At 39.1% G+C, this 23,301-nt stretch overlaps 2 protein-coding genes across 2 annotated transcripts; one reads left to right on the plus strand and one right to left on the minus strand.

The window, feature by feature from the left end:
• Nucleotides 1–4,395: 4,395 nt before the first annotated feature.
• BRIX1 (biogenesis of ribosomes BRX1) lies at nucleotides 4,396–13,116 on the minus strand. Its single transcript, XM_052659224.1, has 10 exons — nucleotides 12,939–13,116; nucleotides 10,697–10,808; nucleotides 8,975–9,018; nucleotides 7,536–7,606; nucleotides 6,766–6,815; nucleotides 6,588–6,661; nucleotides 6,382–6,432; nucleotides 6,154–6,255; nucleotides 5,045–5,173; nucleotides 4,396–4,804 (listed from the first exon to the last, which is right to left on the minus strand). The coding sequence occupies exons 1-10, from the start codon at nucleotides 13,095–13,097 to the stop codon at nucleotides 4,535–4,537; spliced, it is 1,062 nt and encodes a 353-aa protein (XP_052515184.1). The 5' UTR covers nucleotides 13,098–13,116; the 3' UTR covers nucleotides 4,396–4,534.
• A 165-nt stretch (nucleotides 13,117–13,281) lies between these two features.
• On the plus strand, nucleotides 13,282–20,056 carry RAD1 (RAD1 checkpoint DNA exonuclease). Its single transcript, XM_052659288.1, has 6 exons — nucleotides 13,282–13,364; nucleotides 13,820–14,047; nucleotides 15,314–15,422; nucleotides 17,000–17,258; nucleotides 19,475–19,573; nucleotides 19,879–20,056. The coding sequence occupies exons 2-6, from the start codon at nucleotides 13,853–13,855 to the stop codon at nucleotides 20,054–20,056; spliced, it is 840 nt and encodes a 279-aa protein (XP_052515248.1). The 5' UTR covers nucleotides 13,282–13,364; nucleotides 13,820–13,852.
• Nucleotides 20,057–23,301: the final 3,245 nt, after the last annotated feature.

Raw genomic sequence — 23,301 nt, forward strand, 5'->3', positions numbered from 1 at the left:
CGCCCGACAGGGCAGGGGGCTCGGGCCGGGGCCGGGGCCCGGGGCGGGGCCGGAGCCCGGACCCGGGCCGAAGTGGTGGCGACGGCCCTGGTGGTCCTCTCCTGCGGCGGGAGCCCGGCGCCCGCACCGGGCCAGCCAGCGAGCGCGGCGGCGGCGACGGCGGCGCGGGGCGACGGCGGCGCGCGGGGGCGAAAGGCGGCGCTGGTTGCGGCACGCGGGAGCGCGGAGGGGGCGGCGCCGGCGGCGGCTCCGCATGGACCCGGGGAGGGCCCTCTTCCGGAAAGAGCCGCGCAGGAGGGAGGCGGAGCCGTGGCGGGGAGGAGGCGAGGCCGCGGCGGGCGGGAGGCGGGGCCGCGGCGGGCGGGAGGCGGGGCCGCGGCGGGCGGGAGGCGGGGCCGAGGTGAGACGGAGGTAGAGTCACGGGAGGCGGGGCCCCGGCGGGTATCATTGTGAGGGGCACAGACGCCAGTCAGAGTGACGCTAACTTGACATCCGACCTGAGAGATGAGAAAGGAGTTTGATGGGATGAGATTCTGGAAAACATCTTGTAGTTCTGAAGATAATTTCTCAATTTGAGCCACGGTTTTACAGAAGAGAAAACTCAAGCCTGAGGAACTCAAGACTTCCCCACTGACTAATGGCAGGATTCGGTTGGATCAAAACCAGGTCTTTTAACTCTTTTCTTCGGTTACCACTTAATGAGATCTCTAATACACCTTGTCCTGACTACTGTGCATGAGCAATAATAATAAATAAAATGACTTATACTGAAACAATTTAAGAGGGAAGCATCAACACGCTTTTATGTTTTACTACCGTGAATAAGGGTCTTCCCTGGTCGCTCAGACGGTAAAGCGTCTGTCTACCATGCGGGAAACCTGGGTTCGATCCCTGGGTTGGGAAGATTCCCTGGAGAAGGAAACAGCAACCCACTCCAGTACTCTTGCCTAGAAAATCCCACAGACGGAGGAGCTTGGTGTGCAGGCTACTGTCCATGGGGTCGCAAAGAGTCGGGCACGACTGAGCGACTTCACTTCTTCACCATGAATAAAATTGTGGTGATCCACCCATCCATCACTCTTGATGGGTCCATCACATCCATCACTAACTTCCTGGGCTCTAAACTTACATTTCCAAGATCGATTTAGGTTAAGAATGCAGTTAGGACTCTGCACTTTCACTGCTGAGAATCGGGTTAGATCCTTGGTCAGGGGAACTAAAGATCCCACAAGAAAAGTTCAGTTCAGTAGCTCAGTCGTGTCCGACTCTTTGCAACCCCATGAACCCCAGCATGCCAGGCCTCCCTGTCCATCACCAACTGCCTGAGTCTACCCAAACCCATGTCCATTGAGTCGGTGATGCCATCCAACCATCTCATCCTCTGTCGTCCCCTTCTCCTCCTGCCCTCAATCGTTTCCCAGCATCAGGGTCTTTTCTAATGAGTCAGCTCTTCACATCAGGTGGCAAAAAGATTGGAGTTTCAGCTTCAGCATTAGTCCTTCCAATGAAAACCCAGGACTGATCTCCTTTAGGATGGACTGGTTGGATCTCTTTGCAGTCCAAGGGACTCTCAAGAGTCTTCTCCAACAACACAGCTCAAAAGCATCAATTCTTTGGCACTCAGCTTTCTTTATAGTCCAACTCTCACATCCATACATGACTACGGGAAAAATCATAGCCTTGACTAGATGGACCTTTGTCGGCAAAGTAACGTCTCTGCTTTTTAATATGCTGTCTATGTTGGTCATAACTTTCCTTCCAAGGAGTAAGCGTCTTTTAATTTCATGGCTGCAATCACCATCTTGCAGTGATTTTGGAGCCCCCAAAAACAAAGTCAGCCACTGTTTCCCCTTATATTTGCCATGAAGTGATGGGACCGGATGCTATGATGTTCGTTTTCTGAATGTTGAGCTTTAAGCCAACTTTTTCACTCTCCTCTTTCACTTTCAAGAGGCTCTTTAGTTCTTCACTTTCTGCCATAAGGGTGGTGTCATCTGCATATCTGAGGTTACTGATATTTCTCCCAGCAATCTTGATTCCAGCTTGTGCTTCCTCCAGCCCAGCGTTTCTCATGATGTACTCTGCATAGAAGTTAAATAAGCAGGGGGACAATATACAGCCTTGACGTACTCCTTTTCCTATTTGGAACCAGTCTGTTGTTCCATGTCCAGTTCTAACTGTTGCTTCCTGACCTGCATACAGGTTTCTCAAGAGGCAAGTCAGGTGGTCTGGTATTCCAATTTCTTTCAGAATCTTCCACAGTTTATCATGATCCACACAAAGGCTTTTGCATTCAATAAAACAGAAATAGATGTCTTTCTGGAACTCTTTTTTGCTGATCCAGCGGACGTTGGCAATTTGATCTCTGGTTCCTCTGCCTTTTCTAAAACCAGCTTTAACATCTGGAAGTTCACGATTCATGTACTGCTGAAGCCACAAGAAAAGAGGTGCCACCAAAAAAAAAAAGAAAGAAAATACAGCTAAGGGATAGTATTTAACCAGCAGGTTTTTGTTGATGTAACTGATACACTGTATTATGGGATGAAAGATCCCTACAACTGTTCAAATATATTTCACTAGAACCTGGAATGTTTACCTATCAGTTGTTAGACTGTCAGCCACATATGGTTAGAAGGGTTGGCTCTGTTGCTAACAAGTCTCTCTTGTACAGGATCAGGGTACCCAACGTCTATGAAGTTGCCCCTTTCTTCCCTAACATCCTGCCCTCTGCACAATCAAAACAAACCAACTCTTAATTCTCAAGTTTCTAGGCACAACCCTGTCCAACCAACTCACTACTAAAAATTCATACATTAGCCTCTTTTCCAAAGAAGGAAAATAATATATGGTCTTGAATTATAAACGATAATAGGGAAGATTGAGAAGTTTGAGTGCAAGAAAAACAGGACATTTCCCTATCTGAGAATGAACTGAACTGAATGGAATTAGGAAAGGGGAGTAAAGTGAACAAAAAAATGACTTTTTTCTTTCTCCAATTCCATCTGGTTTTGCTACTTCTCAGTCACTTGCCTTTTTTTCCCCCTGAGGGAAAGAGGATCCATTTTGCTTGTAATACTGTATCAAAATTTAAAGACAATTACATTGTACGTAAATTTCAGCCTAAAGGAAGATCTAAACAGGCTGACTTCTAAATGAACACAGACTTGAGACATTCTCATTCAAATGAGGTATCCACATAAATGATTACAATAATATCTTATTTTCATCCTATATTCAATTGCTTAAATAACGGCTTTTTCCCCCAAAGAAAGCGTTAGTTGCTCAGTCGTGCCCAACTCTTTGCGACCCCATGGACTGCAGCCCACCAGGCTCCTGTGTCCATGAGATTTTCTAGGCAAGGATACTGCAGTGGGTTGCCATTTCCTTCTCCAACAAATTCATGTAACTACCACACAAAAACAGTATTAGTCACAAAAGAAAAACCAATACCCAGCCAAAACACAGTATTCATATTTTTTACCTATCAAATTGACAAAGATTCTCTCACCATTAGCAAGTGTACAAGGAAATGAACACTAACCTCTGGTGAGGTACAATATTTAGAGGAACAAGTTTCTAACTTTTGACCAGGGTTCTTAACTACATATATTGTACAAAATATGTATAGAATGTTTGCTGCAAGCATCTATACCAGAAAAGATAAAACTGAAATACATATCCAACAAGGGACTGCTGAGGTGTGGCAAAGTAGAACACTGTGCAATTACTAATGTTGCAGAGCAAGGACGGGAAAACGATTAGCAGGAAAAAAGTGACAAAACCCCACACGCATGGCCCTACCCTGTCCCCAGCCACCTGCACCCAGAATCCTATTACTAATCGTTCTTCAGGGTGATAAGCCCAGTGCTCTCTCTGCTTCAAATAAAGTTCTTTCATAACAGGAAAAATTCTCATGTTCTGGTGCCCTAACTGTTCCGTTTTTCTTCCTTTTACTGTTATTTGCACCCACTGCTTCTCAATTAAATTTGTAATCTACAAAACACTTTCAATACATATATCAACTTATGCAAAACCTAAATGTTTTTCTCATATTTTTTCAAGGTAAGTAAACAAGAGAAGTTGGCTCTTTCCATGCCTTGTGACGCAGGGACTCAAACTTCAGTAAGATGCTTTCCCCTGCTAGCACTCTACCCTCACTGTACCATCTGAAACAATGCCCTCAAAGTGCCTAATACTGTTTTACATAAAATAACAATCCAGTAAATCTGCCTGAATTTCAGCTTTAATAAACTGAAAATTTTAATTCAAGACAGTAGGCCTAAACCTTAAGTGTGCTAAGTTTTTAGTAATATGTAAAGCTTGAAAAAGAAAAACAGAAATTAGGTGATGAGTTCTGGTGATATTTTATTTAGAAAAACATAGACCCACCCGGACCAAAGTCACAAAATCTTAAGCTTTTTCTTTTAAATGTTACACTAATTAGATGTAAGGTCATCGCAAATAACAAAAGTATTTACACACTGAACACAAAATAAATATAAAACAACTGAAATCAAATTAGTTCTCCATTGATTTATTTTGCATTCCCACTGCTCATCTTCTGTTTCATTTTTCTTTGTCTTTTGTAAATCCTTTTCTTTCTGGCTTTCAAATCGACTTTTGGCTCTGGTTTCACCCACTGTATTTCTACTGGCTTTTCCTCTGCCGGAGTAACAAAAACATCTGCAGTGGGATCATGGGGTAGAATAGTCTTTGGTTCTTTCTTTCTCAGCTTCTGCACATCTTTCACTTGCTGTTTCTCTCTGTATTTTGCAGCTGTGATGGATCTTATGACACGCCGATGCTAGAAACAAAATATGAAAGGTGCTTTTGAATAAAAATAAACATTTTATACATGGCAAGGACATTCACTTATGAAACCTACTTCCCTTTACCCTGCATCATCAAAAAAAAAAGTAATCTGTAAGACTGGATGCAGCAAAAACCAAATTCAGTTTCACAGTTAACAGAACACTTATTTGACAGAATTACTTTGGCCCAAAAGTTTTAGGACATCAAGGACCAGTGAACAGAAACAGCTTACCATGTTTGGTGACTGGTAGTGAGGATTTTCATACAAAGTTGGTCCTCCAAAACTTCCCTGGAAAATCTTTATAAGATTTAAGACAAAACGGGGTCCTATTTCTACAAGAGCAGCATCTTCTTCAATGATCTTTAATTAAAAAAAGGAAACATTTCATTTTGATTTGAATAAAATACTTCTAAATGGTACACGGGCTATATCCTCATTACAAATGTGCCTAAAAGAACTAACAACCAATAAAGTTAAGGTGGAAGGGAAACTTGGCAAATGCCAAATCATCAATATTTTCTGAAATGTATCACTGGTTACAGGTAGCTGTCATAGGAAAATATAAATGTCTTTTCAGTGTGTCTTTAAAATTGAGTCATTTCAATCTGGTCTGTATCTAGCTTCTCACAACACATGTCTTCTTGCAAAACTAGTCAAATATTTAAAACTGCAACCATGAGAATAAAATGTATTCAAGCACCCTATGGGGCACTCTTTCAAAATTTAAATCAATCCTTGAGTTGTTTTTATAAATCTAATTCAAATTAGATTAAAAGGCATATAAAAGGGTATATGGCAAAATTTATTTTTGAATGGCTACTGACTGTGGAATTAAGGAGCAACTTCTGAACCACAAATATTACTATTTTTTGCTTAAGGTAGGGCTACATTCAGAGGTTAAGAAGGGGATATGTTTAACTCACATCTTTTCTGCTTAACACAAGCAGAAAAAAGCCCAGTTAATTTCACACGCTGTCTGAAATTCTGTCTTGCTGTTTTCATCCACCTCTCCTCCTGAATGAATCACTGTATGACTCATCTGATGGTTCTCATTAAATGTTTTCTATGGGGGCTATGTTTTTCTAAGTCTAAAACCACACCCCAGCCCCAGCAGACTCTAACCTCTTAGGAGAGAAACTTATATTTTACTCAATGTCTAGTGACTTGTGAGAAAATCTATATTCAGCTGATAGCCATGAACTTAGGTTATGAAATAGGGGTTATTTACTACAAGTCTGTAGGGAAAAGAAAGCTATATAAGAGAAAAAGAGTATCATGTGCCTATTCTATATCATAAACACTATATAGCCTAACTTATATAATTAAAAATATAAGCTAACCTGAAAGTTCCGAAACCATATCCTATTATCCAAAATGGTGAATGTAAACACATGGTCCACAAATGGCTGGCTTTTGGGATGATACCGTGGTGTACTGAAGATCTAGTGGAAAAAGGGACACGTTAGTTCTGTACTCTATGACATACCATGTGTGTTTTAGATAAAGTTAAAAGGAAGACACTTATTTATAATATTCTACTAAAAACAGTTTCTAGTAAAGCTATTTACCTGAATTAAGAGCTCTTTTAACAAAGCATAATGTGGTAATTCATCAAAAACCTATAAGAATAAAGTGAACATATTATTTGACAACATTAATTGTGCTTAAAATTGTGTTTTATTAACTAAATTGAATTATACAACTATATCCACTCAAAAAAAACAACCATGCACAGTAAGAAAATTAAACCTCATACACTGAATGAGAAACTTACAGGGTCAAAAGACAAGAGGGGCCGAGAACCTTTTAAACAGTTTCCAGTCATCTTTAGCTCAGCTAGGGTATGAACTAGAAAAATTATAACAACAGAAACAGTTATAACTTTGGCACAATTATCCCAAAAGATTATTTTCAATTTTCTCACAAAAAAAATTTAAATTGAGTCAACTTACTATTTTGAACAAGGAATTTAGCAGATGGTCCATGAGGTGAATTTGAAAGCCTAAAAAATATAAAAGAAGCTTTTTCAACTAATTAGAATTTAGAATGTAGTAAAAGCTTACTACCAGCTCAATTTAAAAGATACCACAGAGACTTCCCTGGTGGTCTAGTGGTTAACACCCTGTACTTCCAATGCAAGGGAGCACAGGTTTGATCCCTGGTCTGGGAACTAAGATCCCACATGCCACACGGTGCAGTCAAAAACATAAAATGCACAGTTTAAAAAAAAGAAAAGATACCATAAAGTGCTAACAGTATTCACATATTCCCAAATTTATTTAATACATTCTCTTTCAATATTGATTTCTAACATAATTTCACAGTTTTGAAAGAAAAGACTCTATGATTTCAATACCTTTAGACCATGGAATTTTTGCATTTGTTGTACATCCCTAGATATGTTCCAGTGTCTCCTGGTTTATAGTCTCTGGGAACTTGAATACAATTTGTATCCTGCTGTTGTGTGAAAACTGGATAAATCTTAATTATATTGAACTGGTTCACAGTGCTTTTCAGGTCCACTATATTCTTCTAGTTTTCTGTCTATTCATTCTATTAATTTTTGAGAGTTTGATATTGAAACTCCAACTAAAAATCATAATTAATCTACTAAAAAATAATTGCAATATATTGTAGAACTATAACTTTTATTTTCCAAGTCTCCTGTAAATGTGTTATACTTTCATAATTTAAAAAATTAAAAAAAAATACATTCTCTTACCACATATAGAGATCTTGTTTTTTCTTAGCTTCAAAATAGATACATTTATTGCAGTTTTTCATTTCACAAACCTAAATGGAGCAAAGTAGAGAAAAATGAAATACATAATAAAACTAAGATCTAAAGCAATTCAAAGAATGAATATTCAGATTCCTCCAAGAATACTTCAGCAGGTTAAGAGGTTACAAAGGTCTAAATCAAAGTAGATTTATTTGCAGAAATGTTTAGATTTTCTGCATAAGGTAAACTATGCTCTGCCCACCTCTTTGACGGAAACAGCTACTATTTCTGGTCTAGCATTTCAACTGGCCTCCCTTGGGGAACCTCTTCTTCTGACCATATTCCTGTGTACAAACTACTAAGATTAAAAACAACCCAGGGAATAAAGCATATTACAACCTCACCAATTGCAGAAACAGTCCTTAAAGAACCAAAAACATCCTTTATAACCATTACTTTGATGTTTAACTCTTGCTGTTCTATTTTAAGCTCAAGAAATTTATGTTTTTTCTTCCTCATCTGTACTACCATTTCTGTGATTTGGTTCTATAAAATCACTAAGGAGTATACAAAACCTATTTCAAGTTGAAGTAAACGTCAACGTCTTAAAGATTTATAAAGTCACAAGTGAGAAATGCACAAAAGCAATAAGAGAATGAAGTCCTTTATTATTGTAGTATTTATAAATTAATATATACACACTATATATAAACACTACCTGAGGCTTAAAGAATTCATCAATTCAATGCTTTTGTTGCTTACTTTCTTGGAATAAATAGAACTACATGCTAAGTTGTGAGCGTTAAGTTGCTGCAATCTAGATCCTGTTTATGTTTCCTATCTTCACTTGAAATTATACTACCTATTAGGGGCCTGACTCCCTCATTAGAATGTAAGTTCCATGATGACAGGGGCATTTCTTTTAACACTGTTTCTATAGAATAATCCCATGATAGAACAGGGCTTCAAAATTTTATGCTAAATGAATAACAGAAGCCTTTCTAATAACTAGAAAGAAGTATCTAAAACAATTCTAAGTTTTTAAAAAATTTGCTTTAAAAATGAAAGTTTATTCTTCAACACTACTTTGAAATTTTAACCTATTACTAGTCCATAATACCTTAAGAGCAAATATCATATGCACTGCTTTTAATACTAGCAAAATACTTTCCTCAATATGCTTATTGAAAGAAGACAAATTTAAGAATGACCAAGAAATAATACATACTGAAGCACTAAACTGTGTGAAATAGACAATGAGTACTATAAAAAAATTTAGAAGGTACATAATTAAAGTTCATAAAATTTGCATGTCTTATACAAAACAACTTAAGTCACTGGATAACTGACTTATTTTTTAAATGATAAACTTCTCATGTTCTAAAATATTGCTTCTAGATAGTGCTGCTAGAATATTTTACTTTACTTTCTTAAATTACCTCATTAATCACAAATAACTTATCTTTACGATCCATTTTAGTATCTGTAAAAAGAAAAAAAAACAAACAGATTTCAAAGCTACTTCAATCAAATCACTCATACTTTCTAGAAAATAAGTATCTTTATAATTTTCAGTTTAAATGAGATTTACTGATCTTCAAAATGATTAGAGCTGAAGACACATGACCTCTTTAAAAATCTTGTTCTTTTGAAATGCAAAAAGGAGTGATTGAAAATAGTCCTCAGGAAATATAAAGATCTAGGCAGTGTTTCTTTGCGTGCAGGCATACCTCAGAGATTCTGCCTGTTCAGTTCCAGATGACCATAATAAAGAGAATATTGAAAGAAAGCAAGTCATACATTTTTTTGATTTCCTGCTGCTGCTGCTAAGTTGCTTCAGTCGTGTCCCACTCTGTGTTACCCCATAGATTCCCCCGTCCCTGGGATTCTCCAGGCAAGAACACTGGAGTGGATTGTCATTTCCTTCTCCAATGAATGAAAGTAAAAAATGAAAGTGAAGTCGCTCAGTTGTGTTCAACTCTTCGCGACCCCATAGACTGCAGCCCACCAGGCTCCTCCATCTTCCTAGTGCATATAAATGTCATGCTTATACTATACCGTAGTCTATCAGATGTACAAACACATTACACGCAAACAATGTACATGCCTGAATTTAAAAATATTTTAATGCTTAAAAATGCTAACCATCATCTGAGCCTCCAGTGAGCCACAGTAGTAACTTCAAAGATCACTGATCACAGATCACAAAATAACAATGAAAAGGTTTGAAACACTGCAAGAATTATCAAAATGTGACAGAGATACAAAGTGAGCAAATAAATGCCATTGAAAAAATGGAGCCAAGAAACTTGCTTGACACAAGGTTACAAGTCTGCATATGGAGAAAAAAAAAAATTGCAAGAAAGTGAATAAAAGTGAATAATAATAATAAAATAAAAAGTGAATAAAAAGACCACAATAAAATGAGGTCTACCTAAATTTTATGAATCTCTTTCCAAAACAGGAAAGTTCTCACAAACCAATTTTAGGACACAGGTTTTAGAAACACTCACTTAGGGAAACAATACAAATTAAAATTCTCTTTATGTAACTACAGACCTCAGTTTCAGAAACACTGTTATTTTATTCTGAAACACTGTTATGTTATTACCAAGAATTAAAACCTAAGCACCTCCCAACACAGGCACAAAATACAGCTGCATGAGAACACTGTCATGGTTCCAAATCCCATTACTAAATGTTTTTCATTTGCTGGTAAGACATCCCATTATACAAGAAAAAGCTTGACATTTAGGAGTAGACTGAGTCCCAACTGAAAGGTGCTTCAAATCATACTCCTGATACATTAAGTTTTTAATAGGAACCGTTTTTTGTTTTGTTTTGTTGTAAATGCAGAAAATAATACATGGCAGTCTTGATTCATTTAGAAGGACAAACCAGCTCACGGCCTCTGAGAACATTATAATGAAGTCATTCCCCGACTTTCAAAAAAAGTTTTAGAGAAGACAATGCTTAATGAATTTTGCAGACAATTTCTAAAAAATATTAATTGGAAAAATCTTGGCACTGAACAGATAAAACTTCTGAGAAGTCATTGTTCTTTACCTGACATGCTGAATGAATAAAGTGTGACTAGAAGTGAAAACATAAACAGGCAAGTTTACAAATATGAAATTTTAACACATATGATATAAAAGCACCTGCTTTAGAATGAGGCATCAACATTCTCAAGTCTTGCATTAAATGTCTTGTTCTGAAATTTATTCCTCTAGAAGAAAAGATGAGAATCCGTTCCTTATTTTTCCACTTCCCCTAAAGGAAAAAAGTGTGAGAATTTTAACACTTCATGGTGAATCTATCTTGTTTAAAAATAAATGCTTCCAAGTAGCAACTCAAACAATCCTGACTTCAGCCTTTAATTCAATCTCAGTAGCATTTACTGACCCCAGCTGCTACCCAGAAACCTCCTTGGCTTCCTTTCGTTTTTCTCCAATTTCTCCAGTTCCTCCTCCTGATTATGACAGTTCTCATAATCACTCTCACAGCTTTCACTGTCAACTAACTCTACAGAAAGATAAGGAACTCTTTCTAGCTCAAATAATCCAGTATCTGACTTACCTCAAATTCAACTTTAGGATACCAAATCTTAAAATCTAGTAAACATCCTTCCTATTTTTCTGATGATGTCACCATCATTTCAGTCCCCCATGCTTTGAATCTCCCATTTGCCCTTATCTCATATCATAAGTACCAGTAAATGCTGTCAATTTCTCTTTCCAACAACTCTTAGTCCTCTCTTAGTGATACTGCCTTCAAGGTTCAGATTCTTATCATCTCATAACAAGTGCAGATCTTCAAATGCTAGTCCTCCCTACCAAGAGCTCCTCCAATAGACAAGGTGGACTACCCCCTGCTTGCTCCAATCACATCTTTATCTTCCAGGGTTTTCTAAACAAAGTTCAAAATAACACAGCTTTAACACTAGATTCTAAAGTACATTTATATTTCTACCTACACTTTAGCCAATTTGGCTTTTTTTTCCAAATCCAGCATTTCATCCACTTCAACACCTCTGATTAGTTTTTCTCTCTCCCTCTGGACTTATATTGTTCCCTCTCATTTCTGAATATGGAAATTTTGGCCTCACCTTGGGATCCAATCCAAAGGCTGAATCCTTCATGATCCCTTACCTGGTTATTCTAAAGGAATGTTTATCTCCTGCACTTAAATAAAAAATTTCATATTATGACTCAGATGACAGATACCATCACATTTCTTTTTAGCTCCTCTGGGAAGAGTGAGAATACTAACATTTACAGAAAATCTACAAGAAGTCCAGTTTACTCTTCACAAAAAGTAAACTACATTTTCTTCCTTAGTTTGCAAGTGAGAAGAGTTCAAAATGTCCCCGTTAATCAATATCAGGGTTAGATTTCAAGCTAATCTTTCATTCCTCAAAGCTAACTCCTTTCCCAGTGCTTGCCACATTTACCCATCATTCACTACGCGGTATATACAGATCTATGCTAAGCTGTGGTGGAGGTGGCAGGAGAGGACAGAAGGAAATCACTAGATCAGACCAACTGTCTCCACAGTATTTTATCTAGCTTAAGGAGCTCTCAGATGAATGAAAGATTCAACAACTTGTGTTCACCTTCTTCTGAATAAAAACCACCAACTTACATATCAGTTCTTAGTTTCCTTCTAAACTCCAACATTTTAGGAGAAAGTGGTCTTGCAATCCCAAAGCACGGGAAACCTAACTTCTTTCAGTGCTTGGCACATTAAAACTTTGTCAAGTACACCTAAAACTCATAGTATCTACCCTAGTTTTTCGTATCCCTTGAGAGTTACAAATCAAACAAGTAGGGAATGGAATGGGAATGAGGTTCAAGAAAGAATGGATATATGTGTACTTTTGGCTGATTCACGTTGTTGTACATTAGAAAACTGTACAACACAACACTGTAAAGCAATTAAAAGTAAAATTTTAAAAATCACGTTTAAAGCATAGTCCCAAAGGACAGTAGCTTTTTAAAGAACCGCATAACCAACTTCAACATTCAAAATACGGGAATATTCTGGATATCCCATCCCTGGAAGGAATATATACTAGAGAGAGACAAGCAAGTTTAAGGAAGAATTCCTTCCTCCGACAACAACAAAAAACGAAGGAAATGAAGACCAAACACTGTAACAGTCCCCGAAAGTCGCTTCTCGGCGAGCCAGGTAACATCTCTGAAATCGGTCAAGTTGCTCAGCCTGCCAAGAATGCAGCCACGTGCACTAGGGTTAGACGTAAACGCGGCAGCTGGTCCCGCCGGGAGAGCTGAGACGGAGCTCCCGTTTAACAACCCCAGCATCTCTGAAACCCCCAGAGCGGGAATCAGGTAGGTACCACAACGAAAGCGCGTGGAGCCACGGCCGCAAAGCCCCCTTTACCTTGCAAACGGGGCCTGGGATACGATCTTTCTCTTCTTCTGCCGCCTCCTCTGATACTTCGTTCTGCTTAGCCGGCGGTTTGCCATCTTTCGCGTCTCTTTTCAGCTTTTTCGCCTGAACCGCCAGGCTTCCACGCCGTTTCCTCTTAGTCGCCGCCATCTTGCCCCGCGCCTTCGCTCTGGGCCTTCCTTCCGGCTCTGCCGGTCGCTCCGCCTTCCTGTCTCTATGGTCCCGGTCTCCAGCTCCACAGTCCTGCAGCTCTATGGTGCCTCCTTTCCGTCTTTATGGTACGGCCCGTTCGGCTCTCTAGGCTTCTATCTCTGTGGTGACGGTGGCCGAGGTGGCCGGCATATCTGAATAGAGTGGCGGGAGCCGCTCCACTTCCTCCGCAGTTTTCTAGGAGCTGCATCCGGGCGCTGCGCAAAGGTAGGGTTTGGGCGCTGGGGATCCCAAGACAAGTCTGTAAGCGGGTCGTGGGCTGGTGAGTGGTGGTGGCTGGTTGTCTGGGTCTCTTGGAGGACCTTCCAAGGACTCAAGCCCACCCCCCTAGCGCATATCCTGTTAGAAGTAAGATTGGAGGCGCGGGACAGCTCTTCTCTGACTGAGGAAGCGGAGCCTCTGTTTGGCTTGGCGAAACTGACCCCCAGTGACCGTGTTAGTTGCGTATTTCTGTCCTTCGTAACTTTTCGTGTTACTGTCCCCTTACTAAAGACGACGAAACCCTAGTTTACAGGGTAATTTCCCCCAAAGTTAGAGATAGTTAAGTGGCAGAGGTGGGGTTTCAGCCCCTACTTCGAGGCTTCTTCCACTCGGCTCAGCGCAGGTTGAAATCGCGGGCCTCGTCAGCCTGGACAGGGAGTTTTATTGTCCGATCTCTTCAGGAGCATCCCTCGGGGCCGAATGCGCCGTGGACCATGCCCCTCCTAACCCAGAGGATCCCAGACGAGAATGATTACTGCCTAGTGGCCAGCCTTGACAACGTCAGGAACCTCTCCACTATCTTGAAGGCTATTCATTTCCGAGAACATGCCACGTGTTTCGCTACTAAAAATGGAATCAAAGTTACAGTGGAAAATGCAAAATGTGTACAAGCAAATGCTTTTATTCAGGTATGGAAGTTGGCATCTTTAATCCAGTGACATATGACATTCTTCACCCAGCTCAATGAATTACAAGGGTCCTCATTTAAGTTGGAGCACAAAATATCATTATTTGAATTCTTTTTCTCTCCTGATAACAAATCCTTTTCCTATCCTGTTTTACAGAGATAATGGTTAATAATGTCTAAAATATATTAAACTGTAGGTGGGCACTTTTTCTGAGTGTTTTGTATGTTTATGTGTTTAAATAATTTAATCCTCACAACAGTAGTGGTTTAGATGTAGTTTCTTTAGTTCTAGGTAATATATGTTTACTATGAGCAAGGGTACTGAAGTTCCTATGACTACAGATCATCAGCACTTTTTCTCACATAACTGGAAAACTGAAACGATTTGTGTTTGAACTGTCAGTTGGTGTCTATACTAGAATGAGTGCTTTTGTGTAGAAAATGACAATGTCCATCATGAGTGCCAAAACTGTCCTGATGGCAGCTAAACTTTGAAGTGGTCTTTGAATACTTTTAATAAATGTATTTTGATAAATTTAAAAAAAAAAGTCACAACAGTCCTATGAGGTGGTTCTATTATTATTCCCATTTTACAGTTGTGGAAACTGAGACACTATGTAAGTGATTTGTCAGCAGTCCTATAGCTGGCAAGTGGCTTAGTTGGGATGAGAACCCACAACATTTGCTTGTGTAGTATATGCTCTTTTGCACTACTTCCCTATTATTATTTTTTCCTCTTCTTGGTTATAATCTGTTTGTTCTTACAAAGTAATAGTTGTATGGTTCAGATAGGATTTCACATTTAATTTAGCATTTTTTTGGAACACCTAAGGGCACAGTATGACCTCAGGTATAGAGGGATTAATCAGACATGGTTCCTGTCCTCAAAAGAAATTGAGAGTCAGTTATTACTCATGCATTGTCTAATTTGTTTGGCTCTTTTCCACATGACCTTAGCCCAACTGATGGGTACAAAAAGGAGACAAGGGAGAGTCATGTAGGAGATAGCTTAGCTCCAAGGAGCTAGATCAAGGACCTTTTCATAAAGTTTTGCATCAGACTGAAATCAGTTACACCTTCAGCTACTGAGTAGTAGTATTCTAGTGGATCTCAGTTGAAAAAGTTTAAGATGTGTTTGATAATCAGAAATTATTTTCATGGGTTTAGCACAATATTGTTATTTTAAAAACATAAAGTGAGCTCTAGAATTGTATATGTGCATTTTCATTCTTTAACATACATTTTCACATTTACTTTTTTTTTATAGGCTGGAATATTTCAAGAGTTTAGAGTTCAAGAAGAGTCTGTTACTTTTCGAATTAATTTAACTGTCCTTTTAGACTGTTTGTCTATTTTTGGATCAAGTCCTGTGCCAGGTGAACTATTTTATTGTCATTATAATAACATAAAAGCATTTCTGGATGGTCAGAAAAATACAGGAAAATTATTAGAATATAAGTAATATAAACATTTGTTTAAAAAATTAATTGCCAATTTGTTTTTCATTTGCCACAATCATGTATTCTGATTTTTCATAATATTAGTAGATGCTAATGGTTCTTATATTTACATTCACCTTTTAATTTATAAAGCTTTTAGGATTTTAAATTTGAACTAATCAAAAGAATACTTTGAACATGTCTTAAATATGTTTAACATTGAGAAATATATTTTAATTGCTTCTTTTCCCTAATTTGTCAAGAATTATAGTTAGTGGCAGAGAAAATAGATACCAGTTGTCCTGACTCCCAGTTCACTGTGTTTGACATTTGCTCTTTTTTCTTTAAGCCCTATTTATAAATTAAGTTTATTTTCCTAAATGCTTTTCTTTAAAATAGTCATATACTTTTAGAAATAGTTAAAACTACAGGGAAACCCCAGAAGGATGATTTTTACTTCATAGGAAAGGATCAGTTATGGTCCTCTAGAAAATATGTTTTAATTTTGTACTGATAATTCCATTATTATTGGAATTGGTTAAAATTATAATTTTCTAATGCAGTGATCCCCAACTGGTTTTCCATAAAAGCACCTGCCTTCTTCCATTCCTCAGTGTGGTTCTCCACCCAGTAAGAAAGAGGAGTCAAGTGTCCTGTCATATTCCTTCTCCTCTTTATTGTTTTGCAGAGCTAAAACCCTAACCTCCATTAATCACCCTTTTTCTCCCAATTAGACCTTAAGACAGAGAAGGCAATGGCACTCCACTCCAGTACTCTTGCCTGGAAAATCCCATGGGCGGAGGAGCCTGGAAGGCTGCAGTCCATGGGGTCGCTGAGGGTCGGACACGACTGAGCGACTTCACTTTCACATTTCACTTTCATGCATTGGAGAAGGAAATGGCAACCCACTCCAGTGTTCTTGCCTGGAGGATCCCAGGGACGGCGGAGCCTGGTGTGCTGCTGTCTGTGGGGTCACACAGAGTCGGACACGACTGAAGTGACTTAGCAGCAGACCTTAAGATGTGGTAAAATATAAAGACTATCTGCCAGAAGAAAACGTTGAGAGGGTCCTTATCACAGGGAATACATTGATGTTATCATAAGACAATATGAAAGCAATTCATTGTTAACACAGATTGAACCGTCAAGAATAGCATAGTCTATCCTACAACAGTTATTATTAATACATGCGATATAGACTGTATAGATTCTCCATCCTGAAGTTGTATATTTATATATAATCACCTAGCTGTCTCTGAAGTGTTGGGTTTTTTTTTGCAACCTGGAAAACGATTTCATAGAGTATTTTATTCCCAGTTTTTTGCAGTTATTTTTGGAATTGTCTACACACAACTATCATCAGGGAAGATGTGATCCCTTCTCATAAGGATATACATATATATATGCTAGAAATGGACACACTATAATATTCTTGAGTTTAAGGCATGATTTGAGGAGAAGCTGAGCCCAGAGCTCTAAAACTAAGCCCAGAGTATGATTTGTTTCCTTTGCAGGGACTTTTACTGCGCTTCGGATGTGTTACCAAGGTTATGGTTACCCTCTGATGCTGTTTCTAGAAGAAGGAGGTGTGGTGACAGTGTGTAAAATCAATACTCAGGAGCCTGAGGAGACTCTGGATTTTGATTTCTGCAGCACCAATGTCATTAATAAAATTATTCTGCAGTCAGAGGGGCTCCGTGAAGCATTCTCCGAGTTGGATATGACGAGTGAGGTCCTGCAGATCACCATGTCTCCAGATAAACCTTATTTCAGGTACTTGAAAGCCCTGCAGTCCTAGTTAATGTAGTTTACTCCATCTACCTGCTTACACATTTGCTTAGGATGCAAAGTTTTTGTTACCCAGGATACAAGAATTTTCAGAACTTCAGAGAGCTTCTACTCTTTCTTCATACTTTTATGTGTCAGGACACTAGAAGACCCAGGAAGACTCACTCACTATTGAAAGCTTCATAGGTAGTGTTGGTTTCTAGAAGAGTAGCCCCATCTCTGAGTTCATAAACTAGTCATTTCAGTTCTGTACTACTTACCATCATAGATCAGTTGCATTGTGAGGAAAATTGGGCTTAAACTTTTGCAAAAGGTGTTTACAGCATGTGGTATCTCTTTTTTCCAAGTTAGTACAGGATGCTGGAGGAAATAGGTGTTTTCTATACATGGTTCATTCACTAAGTGTCATTCACCTAGAGTGTGCATATTTACATTAAGCACTACAGGAAGGAAAAGCTTAAAATCAAGGTGATGAGGATATACATGAAACACCTTAGAGAGAAGAAAATTTCATACCATTAAGATTAGGGAACGAGCACAGGAGTACTTAGGGAGGCATGGTCAAGGTGAGCTTCCTAAGAGGACAGTTTTCAGTGGGAATATAGTATCAAAAACTGTGAAGCTGCTTCTCATATTTTACCTAACAAATGAAATGGCAAAACTCTTCAGGATTAAAATCAGAGAATTTATTTATTTCTACTCTTTTGAAATACTTCAGAATATTAGAGTAAAGGAGTTAAATACATACGGTATAAGAAGTGTAATTATTCTTTTTGTATCTACTTTAGAAGAACTGCAGGCTTTTCTTATTGGTTGCTGCTACTGCTAAGTTAATTCAGTCGTGTCTGATTCTTTGCGACCCCATAGATGGCAGCCCACCAGGCTCCCTCCATCCCTGGGATTCTCCAGGCAAGAACACTGGAGTGGATTGCCATTTCCTTCTCCATTTCCTCCTCCTTATTGGTTAGGTAGTTAAAAAATTTGCTCAAGATTGGTTAAAATGCTAATCAAAATGGAAATGAGTATAACCCTACTTAAGCAGTGATGTGAATTAAAGATTCCAGGCACTTTAACAGAGTATGCCAGAGGCTCCCCATCTAAATGATCTCTCTCAGCATGGGTGACTAGATGAATCATGGTATTTTTCATCTCCCATACAGGAAATGATTTGGTGGTGGGGAACTGGAAGTTGAAATATTTTTTTCTGGATATGTTAAACTTGAGCCTGTGCCACTAAGGAGTAGTTGGATAGATAGGTGTAGAGTTCAGGAGATCAGTCTAGACTAAAAATATAGATTTGGGAACCATCAGCATGGCATGGCTGGGCATGAACAACATGGCTCAGAGAAAGAGGTGATGTTAGAAGAGAGAAAAGATGGATTCTGGGGAAAGCCAGCAAACACCTAGGTCTTTATCACTGTGCTCACATAGCGCTCACCTACAGTGCTCATGTATGTTAATTCCAGGTGGCTCAGATGGTAAAGAATCTGTCTGCAGTGCAGGATACCCAGGTTCGATCCCTTGGTCAGGAAGGTCCTCTGGAAAAGGGCATGGCATCCCACTCCAGTATTCTTGCTGGAGAATCCCATGGACAGAGGAACCTGGTGAGCTTCAGTCCATGGAGTCACAAAGAGTTGAACACGACTTGAACCACTAACACTTTCACTTTCCAAAACAAATGATCAATAAGTTAAGTAAACATAAACATTCACAAATTGTCTGCAAACTACTGATATTCCCAAGCAAAGAAAACCATAAAACAGCCTGAAAAGCATCTGAGACACACAAAAGCCCTAATTGCTTGGTGTGGCAGTAGACGTAGCTGGCAGGGCCCTGGACTTGCCATTGACATAGATCAGGGTTTTCTGTCACTCCTCCACTCTCCTGTTACATGGTTCTGATTTGAGGAAGAGGGAGGGACAATGTCAAAGTAATATTAAGGTAATGAAATGGAGGCAGAGCCCCCTAGATTCCTTCTGTGACTGGCTTTTTGCAAAGTCATTTATTAGTTGCTAGCTCTGTACTGCAGCATCCCACAGGAATCTTTATTATGTCATTGTTACAGTGCCTTGTCTACAGCTGTCTACTTACCGGTTCCGCTCACCAGAATGAGCTTCTTAAGGAAGTGTTTGCTTATTTGGATACTAATGTGGCTTATTGTTGAACCAATGAGTAAATGAATTGCTCATTTTGTACTATAGGTTATCTACTTTTGGGAATGCAGGAAGCTCCCACCTTGACTATCCCAAAGATTCTGATTTGATGGAATCATTTCACTGCAATCAGACCCAGGTCAACAGGTCAGTAGGTTGCCATTTTGGTGATGAAGGCGAAGTTAAATACTATATTTCTATTAAATAAAATTTTTTAAGATTTTCAATGTATAGATAAAAGTATAGCAAAAAATAAATAGTAGGTTGCTGGGTTTACTTGGGAATTTGGCATTGTGATAGTGAATTAAATTTTCAAAATGAAGAAAATATTAGCAAATTGGATGGCCATTTGATTCTGTTCTTATATTTGCTATTTGGTAGTTCTTGGCTAACTTTTGTCCTTTATGCTTTAAATGTGTCCAAATAACAGCTTTTTGTTTACTTTTCTGCAGATACAAGATTTCTTTACTGAAACCCTCTACAAAGGCATTAGTCCTGTCTTGTAAGGTATCTATTCGAACAGATAACCGAGGATTTCTCTCATTACAGTATATGATTAGAAATGAAGATGGACAAATATGCTTTGTGGAATATTACTGCTGTCCTGATGAAGAAGTTCCTGACTCTTAGTCTTCAGTATGGTGGTTCACGCATTATTTATGTACACATGCATAGTAGGTCATGTTCTCATGCTGAGTGCAGTCCCTCCGTGACTTCCTGTTAAGATTTTCGAAGGGGAAGAAGCAGGGAGGAGGAGCAGCACAGTCCCTTTCCCGATAGTTGCTGTAGGTTTTGTCAGTGATGTTGACGTAGATTATCCAGTACTGGACTAGTCTGTGGTTCTCTCTTTTGAACTCACGGAAATTGTTATAAGTCAAGGTGCATAAGTTTTATGTGTTATTCTACTTAAGTAGGACATTCCAAGAGTATAAAAATTTGAAGTTTGGTGAAGCCATATCAGAAATGTTGTTTTATTTATTCACTATTAGAAAAAGCAATAGCATATGGACATCACTTCCTAGTTGGAATTCTGGAGACTCTGTCATAAAGCAGTGGTTCTCAGAGTGTCATGCCTAGACCCCCTGGAAACGTGTCAGGAACTCTGGGAGCGGGGCGAGCAATCTGTAGTTTAAACAGCTTCCCCCATCTTCTCCCCCGCCACCCCCGACATTCTGATCCTTGCTAAAGTTTGAGAACCACTGTTTTAAAGGATATTTTTTTAAAATAGCATTTTAATTGTATTGAAGTGACTGCTTTTACAGGTGATGTCTTTGCCAGTGTTCTGAAGTTTAGGTGTCACCAAACATGTCTAAATAATTATATGATTTATTTACATTTTGAAGGCATCTATGAACATGATATAAAACAGTCTTCAGAATTACAGATTTTCATCTTGTTCTGAAAACCATTCATTGTAGTAAGTACTTATGAGATACCTTCTATTTGCCTATAAGAGTTCCTCAACCAGGGCTTCCCACGTGGCTCAGTGGTAAAGAATCCACCTGCCAATGCAGGAGACACAGGTTCCATCCCTGATCCTGGAAGATCCCACACTCTGTGGAGCAGCTACGCCCATGTACCACAGCTGCTGAGCCCGTACTCTAGAGCTTGGCAGCCGCAGCTGCTGAGCTCATGTGCCCTAGAGCCCGTGCTCTGCAACTAGAGAAGAGCTTGCACGCGAGGAAGACCTAGTGCGACCAGAAACAATGTTTTTTTTTGTTTTTTTTTTTGAAATAAGTTTCTCAACCAAACCAAGGCATATCTCAGTGGGCGGGCACATAGGCGCTGCTCCTAGGTACCTGTACGACTCGTGCAGTGCTGGGTATCTAGCCCAGGGTGAATGCCCGATAACTAGTTAAGTCTCCCAGGCAATCTCGGGATGCCCAGCTAGTACAAAAGTCATTGGAGTTTGTAAAGTTACAGTATGTGTTCAAGAAGGAAATGATTGAATCTGCCAAATGTCCAGATTTTTTTTTGTCTCAATAAGCGTTAAGAACAAAACACATCTAAAACATAATTATGAAAATACTTAATCAGTAAACATTTCAAGGACTACAGTTTTCCTTTAAATTTAAAATTGGACAGTTACTTGGTTTTTTTCCATTGGCATGTCTAGTATCTAAAATAGTGCCAGGATAGAGTAAATATTCATCAGATAAAAGGACCTCCACTTTCAGATTGTTAGTCACTATGAAAGTTGAACCTATGATTAAGTAAGACTGACATTTTTGCACATTTAAGACTACTGTTTCAGCTGAACATATCTTGAGTTACTTAGAATTCAGGAGCTAATAAGTTTAATTCTTTCTCAGTCACTGTAACATCAAGATATGTTTTAATAAAGAATTTTCTAGTTATGTGTGTTCTGTTTGACTCCCTAATTTGCTAGCCTATCTTTGTTCAAGTTCCTATGAGAGACCACTGGGGGGAGCACTTCCTTGGGCAACGCAGATGCTTTGGTGACTATAATTTGAGTTCACGTGTCACAAAAGACTAACATTTAGCTTTGCCTTTCTGAAGTTTACCTCATAGTCTTTCTAATAAAATTGTACTTAGAGTAGCTACTTTTTTTCTATTTTTAGTTAGCTTATTCCCTACTTATGATGTGCTTCCACCTAGAACTGATGGAATGATTCAAAACAAAAATGTTAAATTTTACTGTCGTAATAAAAATAAGTCTTGTAATATGTTTTGTTTTTTTACAAGAAGCCACACAGTTTCTGTGATACTCTGAAGTCCTGCTAAGCATTAGTTACCATTGCTGAAAGGGCAGCATGTGGCAGCCCCTACAGCTTGGGGTGGGGGGTGGGAGGGTTCAGACCTACATAGACTCCCTTTTCCCCTTTCCGTCTTCATACAGCTGGCTCTTGTCCCCACCTGAAACAAAATCTGTTGGGTCCTGAGGAACTGGGAAGTAGTATTTTCTCTTTTCCTGAGTTTGTAGTCATAGCATTTTTATACACGTGTCAGGTTATACATGCTCCCCTGCAGCAGTTAGCAGCTCTGCCGTGGGTTTTCCTGCCCCAGAAGTGGACAGCTCAACCTCTAATCAGAAATGCCCCAGGCAGCTGGCACGGGTGTTCCTGGCATCCATATCTCAGTCACTTCAGAAGCCTCAATAAAAGAATAAATGTTTGAAGTAGGTTATCTTTTTGAAATTTATAGCTTGTTGACTGGATGTAACTCCTAGTTAATAGTAGTGGCTCTCACTGTTAAAACTAGAGGTATTCAGGAGATGTGAACTAAATTATTTCAGAGTAGTTCCCCATCCCTTTACAGAAAAAAATCTAGTGAGGCCTGTAGTCTGTACCCCTAAGACTCGTGCCTGAGGCTTGACTTTTACTTCCTGCCATTTTTCCACGGATTCCTGTTGCTTGTTGCTGACTGGATTAGGACAGTCCCATCTCTGGAATATTGTCAGGTTTGCCTTAAGTGGACCTTTAATGCAAAGTGATGGGTGAATGCCAACACATGGAGGTAAGGCATTACTGAACCTCCAGAGCCGGTAGCAGAAACTCTGCTTACTAATGAACATTTATTAAAATTTATATGTGGGAGAGTTTGGGCTGGGCTTGGTTTTGTTTGTTTTCTTTCTAATTCGGTTACAGGGACTGAAAGAAAGTAGCTAACCCTCATCTATCTCAGAAATTTCGGTGCCCGATAACCAAAGGAATGTCTAAGTTGGGTATGACCTTATGGACTAGGGTGGCTGGAAACCTCAGGTGTTTTGATTGGCTGTCCAGATCGCTGCTTCCCACTGAATGAGTTTAAAAAGGAGCTTAGTTCTCAGCTCCAGTTTTCCAAGAGTAAAACTTTATATTAAGTTGTATTGTGCTGAACATTTCCAATGTGGTTTCTTAAAACTTGGGGAATTC

The sequence above is a fragment of the Budorcas taxicolor genome, chromosome 20 (assembly GCF_023091745.1).
Source record: "Budorcas taxicolor isolate Tak-1 chromosome 20, Takin1.1, whole genome shotgun sequence".
In the NCBI taxonomy this organism is placed as follows: domain Eukaryota; kingdom Metazoa; phylum Chordata; class Mammalia; order Artiodactyla; family Bovidae; genus Budorcas; species Budorcas taxicolor.